Source organism: Xiphophorus maculatus, chromosome 18, assembly GCF_002775205.1.
Source record: "Xiphophorus maculatus strain JP 163 A chromosome 18, X_maculatus-5.0-male, whole genome shotgun sequence".
In the NCBI taxonomy this organism is placed as follows: Eukaryota; Metazoa; Chordata; class Actinopteri; order Cyprinodontiformes; family Poeciliidae; genus Xiphophorus; species Xiphophorus maculatus.
In genome coordinates, this window is record NC_036460.1 from 28666581 (window position 1) to 28673953 (window position 7373).

At 40.4% G+C, this 7373-nt stretch overlaps 1 protein-coding gene across 1 annotated transcript; it reads right to left on the minus strand.

Annotated features, from left to right (window-relative positions):
- Nucleotides 1–29: 29 nt before the first annotated feature.
- LOC102238074 (adenine phosphoribosyltransferase-like) lies at nt 30–2915 on the minus strand. Its single transcript, XM_005810969.3, has 5 exons — nt 2658–2915; nt 2463–2556; nt 2076–2222; nt 695–790; nt 30–614 (listed from the first exon to the last, which is right to left on the minus strand). The coding sequence occupies exons 1-5, from the start codon at nt 2778–2780 to the stop codon at nt 472–474; spliced, it is 603 nt and encodes a 200-aa protein (XP_005811026.1). The 5' UTR covers nt 2781–2915; the 3' UTR covers nt 30–471.
- Between the last annotated feature and the right edge of the window lie 4458 nt (nt 2916–7373).

The window sequence follows — 7373 nt, forward strand, 5'->3', positions numbered from 1 at the left end:
CAATGAAAGTCGTCACAAAGGGACACTACTGTCGTTTCAGCATGAAGCTGCCATTTATTACAGACTTAGGCTGAGCGTTGTAAACACTGATAGTGAATAAATTCATTTCCAAATTCATTTCTTAACCACACTCTTTGATGATCACCGTCTTCTCTGGCACGCCTCATGCTGCTCGCTGCTCCCTACTTTAAAAACATTTCCAGGAATCCTGATGGGTACGTTTTACACGACTTTCTATCAAATCAGCGACTGAACTTTGTTGTAGCGTCTGTTTTCTGTTTGCATCGACTAGTCGTTGCTGTTTAATCATTAAGTGTTTAATCTTTTATTTCATGCCAGTAATACAATCATGTCAAATAATTTTAGTTAATAAAAAAAAAAAAAATTAAACTTACTACGTCACAGTATCTCTATGCAAATTAAAGCATTTCACGTAAAATGCGTCTTAGTCGTCTTCGTTCAGGGTCGCCTCTACTTGGTGAGGCTCTTGAAAGAGTCCAGGTGTTTCCCGTCCACTTGGCTCTGCAGCCCTTCTGGGATGCAGTGGGAGAACTTGTAGTTTTCCTTGATCCACTTCCCTCCCTCCGTGTTCTCGATGGCCACGGCTGCCACACCTGCACAGCAAACGAGGAGACAAGTTCGAATTCAGCTGCCGAGCTCTGATTGGTCACCGAGGTCTCCGCGGCCGGCTGACCTGCGACCGTGGCTCCCAGGTTCTCCACCAGCTGGATGGCGGCCCTCATCGTGCCGCCCGTCTCTATCCACTGGTCCACCAGCAAGACCCTCAGACCTGCCGCAGAACACGTCCGAAAGGATCTTCAGTTTTAGCATTTGAAGCAGAAGGGTGGTCAAAGTGCAGACCCTGGGCCGATCTTTTGCCGGACCAGAATTCAAGAATAGATTGGGACAAAACTACAACTTTTAAATCAAAATCTACATACAGAAATGTTAGATGAAACACAAAGTGAGCGTTCTGGTTTCACTCATTGACCTGTATTCTAAAAAACACCTTAGTGTATTTAAATTTATATTTAGATTGTGTTTTCAAATGAAGACTGACTTACATGGGTTTAGTTGCTGAGGACAGAAATATTTTTTCTGTTTTCCAGATCCCAAAATTAAAAGAAAACTGGAAGCCTTTTGTTTCACAAGAAAAACATACAGAAACCGTTTGAGGTTTTGGATCTACAATCCTGTTCCTACGATAAACATTTTTAAATTACAAAACAACAAAAAACTTTTCAGTTTTTAAAAATTCTATTTTATTTGGCCTGCAAGTATGAATTTGGCCCAGTCCTGGTGTAGAAAAACTACATTAGGTCAAGTGTTGCAAATTAAAAGTTTTGATTTATTGATTGTCAACAAGTTAGAGGTTCACACATCTAAAAATAGAAATAATTTAGTAACTAACTGACATAAAACAAGAAGTTTGCTCTGACTTGCCTTTAGTCAGGTTTAGGCAGTTAGAAAAAAGGTAAACTTGTCTATGTGGTATATGTAAACTGCAATACACTCTCACCATCACTAGATGGCACTGTGGCAAACAACGGCATGGAAATGATTACGGCATTCTTCACTTCCCGTGACCCACTTACGGCTCTGAGTCAAACTAATCCTTGGTTATGGAATAAAAACGTAAATATCTCAATTCCTTTAGTGCTTTAAAATGTCTAGTTATGAAAATATGTTTCTCGGTTTCTCACCAAAAAACTTTTTTTTCACTTTTTACAACTTTGCCGCCATTTTTTAATAATGACTGCACTTTGATTTACTGCCCGATTTAGTGGGATGTTTTCTTACCCTAACAATCATCAAATAGTGCTCATTAGTTTTGAATGTTCCCTTTAGCTTTAATATGGTCACATAAATGACAGTAAACAATACATAATAAAGCTTTCCTTTCATATTTTAAGCAGCTACTTTTGACTGTTTGTTTTGTGAAACATTGTTCGTTTGACATGATTGAACTGATTTGGTTGAATTTTTGGTTTTAAATCTTTTAGTTGTCTTTTTTTTTTCTCTAAACATTATTCTAAGAAGTGATTGTGTAACTTAAGTGAAATGTGATGATTAACCTGGTTTTAGCACATCCAGTCTTACTTCCATAGTCTTTTCTCTCCCTGTGTAGTCTGTGTAGTTCTGGTTTCGGGTCGCTACACACAGATGACCCGCTTTACGAATGGCCAGGAAACCTTTTCCAAGAGTCGTGGCGACAGACGCCCCTTTAAAAAGAAAAAAGAAAAGAAAGAAAGACAGAAAACCCTCACAGTCACACCATGTGTGAGAGACAAGTTTTATATTAGTTATATCTAAATTTAGCATTGCACCCTGAAGGGGTCAGGTTTCCCCGTCTTCTGCAGTCACACAGTAGCAGCCGTTCTGAATAAGATCGGTCTGAACTGTGTTTGCTTCCCCCCACCGTCCCTCTTCCCCATTCAAGATAAACGACTTTGTTTTCTCACCAAGAATAAATCCCATGGCATCGATCCCGGCAACCAGGTCAACGGGGTCGCTGTGAAACGGACCCAGAAGGTCTTTGACGCAGTCTGCCAGAGCCTGGATCAGGTCCAAAACGACAGGGAGAATTCACACCATGCAAAGCGATAATAAACCACCAGCTACAGACCGGAGCGCGTGCCGCTTCTCTCTTATCGGACCTGCGAGTTGCAGTAGAGTCTGGACGGGTCCAGCCAGGCGAACTCTGGTCCTTTTGTGTTGGGGGCCATGAGTGAAAGGTACCATCCTTTCTGGCGGTCTGCGGGAACGTCCAGCACGTCCATCTGAAGTAGATGCGACGCTGCGGTCTGTGCAGCCAGAGGGAGAAACTTGGAGAAGAAAACCAGCCGGACTGGGAATGAGACAGTCGCCCCTCTTCAGATTCCAGAGGGGCGACTGGGGCTGGTGGGTGGGACTGGACTCTGTTACAGATTCACTCTGCTGTTTGAGCTGGACTTTAAAGTCGGTAAAATTAGGTAACTTCATAAAGAATTCCTAATGTTCCGATATTGTTAAAGGGGCAGTAATTTCTAGCCACATAGGATCATTTCATAACATAATCAAGGAACTTTATTAGTTCAGTTGTTATAAAACTGAAGTTATTATTTTTGGACATAAAGAGGAACGATCTATAGTCAATGCACAGCTTCAGTTATTACAACTAAAACCAGCGATCAGGCCTGAAACCTGGGAGTAGTGATGGACTCTGACCTGAACCTCCAGAGCCACATAAAGACAGTCACAAAGTCGGCCTTCTATCACCTGAAGAACATTTCCAGGATTAGAGGACTAATGTCTCAGCCAGATCTAGAGAAACTCATCCATGCATTCATCTTCAGTCGTATTGATTATTGCAACAGCGTCTTCACAGGTCTGTCCAATAAATCAATCAAACAGCTGCAGCTGAACCAGAATGCTGCTGCTGGTGTTTTCACTAAAACCAGGAAGATAGAGCACATAACACCAGTTTTAAAGTCCCTCCACTGGCTCCCTGTAGCTCAAAGAATAGACTTTAAAATACTGTTAGTTTACAAATCACTGAACGGTTTAGCACCACAATACATTAAAGATCTGCTGTTGTTGTGCAAACCTTCCAGACCAATCAGGTCTTCTGGTTCTGCTCTGCATCCCCAGAACCAGAACCAAACATGGAGAAGCAGCTTTCAGCTTCTATGCACCACAAATTATTTAAAATAATAATAATAATAATAATAATAATAATAATAATAATAATAATAATAATAATTTCCCTGCTGGGATGAATAAAGTAATTCTATTCTATTCTATTCTATAAATCTGGAACAAACTTCCAGAAAACTATAAAACAGCTAAAACACCGAGTTCCTTTAAATCTCAACTAGAAACCCCCCTGTTTAGAATTGTATTTGAAACATATTCAATTATGAATTTATTGATGGAACTTGACTTAATGTCATGTTTAGATTGTTGATTCTATGTTGCATGACTTTGTGTTTTTGTGTTTGTTATGATGTAAAGCACTTTGAAATGCCTTGTTGCTGAAATATGCTCTACAAATAAAATTTGATTGATTGACTGATTGATAAAAATGCTACATAAATATTTCAAATATGACTTTAAAGAAAATTGACTTTGTAATTTATTGCCTTGAAATTGGGCCTTTGTCTCTTTAAGAAGCTCCTTCTCTATCTGAAACTCCGCCTTCAGGAAGTCATCACAACATAGGAAATTTCCATGTTTTTTCTAGAAAATTTATTTGATTATTATTGAAAGTTTTGATTTAAAAAAATCATTTTGGAGCTCAGAAATGTTTTGGCAGAAATGTATTCCTTTTTTTCCTTTTGTTCAGTGATTTAGAAAGGAAGTAGATTCCCTTCTATCTACAAAATCCCTAATACACAGCCATAAATGTCCATATTAACAGTACAAGAAAGAATGTGAAACTGCTATTTTCCACTACTATGACAATTTCAGCATTTCATGCCGTTGCTGCAACAACCATGGATCTTTCTTCAGATTTTGTACATAGCTAAGGTTCCTTTATGTAAAGTTTATATCTAGAGATATTACATAAATTTACACTTACTTGGAAGTCTGCCTTATCGATTGGAAAACTTACAAACTATTGTTTATTTATTAGCTTTATTATTAATTTCTTGGCTTTATGTTTTGCACGTTTCTTCAGTCAAATATGACATAATGTATGTATTGATCATGGTTGCTGAAAGGAAAAAGAACCTTTAGAAAACTAATTTTATGTAAAGTAAAACATTCTGGAGGGAGTTTCCAGCCTGCGTGAGCAGACTGTTGAACACTAGACTCTTTGTTGTGTCCCTGTTATGAGTCAGAGGGCAATCAGGATCATGGGAGAATCACTTCAGGACTTTCATGAGACTTGCTAATAAACTTGGCTTTGTATTCTTTTGGATGTCTGAGTCTATGACTTCACCTTTAAACCCCGCTGACAGGCCAGAGATTTCAGATGTGAAAACAACTTTGTCTTTTGGATGACTCCATCCAAAACCAAGAAGGAGTATTCAAACCTCCTCGTCTTTCGCACATGTTGTCACGTTACATCTGCAAAGTTGCGAGTGTTTTACGTGTGGGTTGGACTCTCTGGTACTCGACAGGTTGGAGTTTTTACCTGAAAAACAGGGATTCTTTGACTCAGCAGGTAACTTCTCATTGGAGCCAATAAGGTTCCATCTTGGGGCCCTTGTTGTTTCATATGTGCACGACTATAGTAAGTAGTAAGGTAAGTTACTATAATTGATACGGAGCTCTACTTTACAATGTCACCAAGTGAATATGAGTAAATGCACTGAATAAATTAATGTGTTAAAGACAAATTGGATTGTTGATGCTATAACATTAAATTAAAGAACTGCGACATATTAAACAGCTCAGTTTTCAAGATACAGTCATCTTGAAAACGTTATGATGGCACAATATTTGCCTGAGTGCTCAGTTTCTCCCATCCCTTCATCACTGGTGGATGACGATGTGCTCAAACCTCGCCCCTCTGCCCCCTTTGAGGATCACCACGGTCGCTAAGCAACGTATGAAACACTTTACATTTTATTGTGATTAAAGGTCTGCACATGTTGCAACTGGCCCTAGTATCATCTTCTCTTCTCTTCCTTCCTTTCTTTGTGTGTGAGAAATGTAACCATACTTTGGAGCGCTTCTGCCGCGACGCCATCTTGGATATTTTGTAAGTCAAAATCCTTACAATATATTTTCCTTCCACTTCCCTCGTACTAGTTTATAATCGGAGGCAGCAGCTGACGCTTTATGTGGAGAACTTTAGCAGGTAGAAACTTTAACCTGTCAATTTAATTATACAACTTGGTTTATGGGTTCACAATCTAGGCTGATACGTTAAATGGTCAGAAAGAACGTTATAGCTTTAAGGCGCAGTTTATGTTTCTATGGTAACAGAGCTAAGTAGACCACGTGACAGTGGAGGCGTCAACCTTCCACCCATAGACATGAATGCGCTTCCACCGGCTGTTCCCAGGAGGGCGCTCGGTAAACAAGTCTTGTCTAATACGCATGCGTGATAAGGTTTGTGGAAAGGAGGGCTACGTCGTAATGGATTGTGACGTGAACAGTTGTCAAAGGCAAATGCGGCGTATTGTTTAGTTTTAAGTTAAACGTCATTCCGAAAAGAGAAGCCGTAGTGAGTAGGTCGTCATATCTTTACAGAAAACATTGAAATAATAATAATAGTAATAATAATATTAGTAAAAACTTTGAAAAATGGCCGAGTCCAACAAGCAAGAGAAAAGAAACATCCACATTTCCATCGACAATTTGGAGGACATCATATTACCTCGTTTAAACACACTGTCACCAGCACAGTGGACCTTGCTTTCACAGGGCTTAAGGGATTCACATATAACCGGCGTTATGTCTGACATACTTAACAACATTTTCCAGCACTGTGTGGAAAATTCACTGACACTCCTGGTGCCAGTAATGGAGGAAAGCATTGTGCCGGGCATGAAGAGTGAAATTCCAGATGAAGACATCAGCGTGCATTTGACCAACATGATTTCCACAGAAATGGCCACCGTCCTGGAGGTGCCACCAGAGGTCTGTGACCATGGCGTGGAGCTAAACTCGTTGATGGAGCAGGAGGTCTCTGAAAAAGTAACGTCCATCACAAATGGCATCAAAGAAACCTCTAGTATTCCTCAATCACCTGCGGTATTTGCGAGTGGCTGCATTTCTAACCTGAAAAATTTAAACAAAATGGTTTCCAACACATCTCAGTGTCTCCGAGACCATATAAACATAGTCAGGTCGAAATGCGCCGAACGATACTGGTGTGCCTTCACAAAAAAGCGAATCTCAGGCGGACCTGCAACCGAGTCAGAAATTGCTTTTGACCTTTCAGAGAAAAGCGTTTCTGCTGATGTAAGATCCATCTTTTCTGTGGCCTCCGTTTGTGAGAGCGTCACTGAAATATTAGAGAAATATTCAGACGAATCAGGTGCCAGCAACGGGGCAGGCGACGACGCAGGGTTTTCTCTCTCAACGGATAGCTTCGAAGTGAATGAAGTTGCAGACGGAATCAGCAAAACAATTATCGACGACCTTCACTACTGTAAGGCTGAGGGTTCGGCTGCACCGGTCGGTCCACACTGTCCATGTGCACCTCATTTCAACTTGAAGAATATTGTAGGTGACATCAAGAACCTTTTCCTGTCAAAGGGCAAAGCTGATCGTGCTGGAAAAAAAGAAATAGTCAGAAAACCAGAGTTTTCCAGATTTGCCAGTGACCAGTTCACCCGCATGGTGTCGTCTTTGGAGACCTCGGTCAAGGATTCGAGTGAGACCAACGTGGTGAAACTGAAGCGTGGCGCAGGTAGCCCAACCAAACTGATGTTCTT

Bases quoted from the DNA above. Each gene is read 5' to 3' on its own strand.
- LOC102238074 (XM_005810969.3), bottom strand. From the start codon at position 2,780: ATGGACGTGCTGGACGTTCCCGCAGACCGCCAGAAAGGATGGTACCTT. The intron at 791-2,075 runs GTTAATCATCAC...GTTCTGCGGCAG, and splicing joins ACTGGATGTGCTAAAACCAG to GTCTGAGGGTCTTGCTGGTG. The intron at 615-694 runs GTCAGCCGGCCG...TTTGCTGTGCAG, and splicing joins CCTGGGAGCCACGGTCGCAG to GTGTGGCAGCCGTGGCCATC.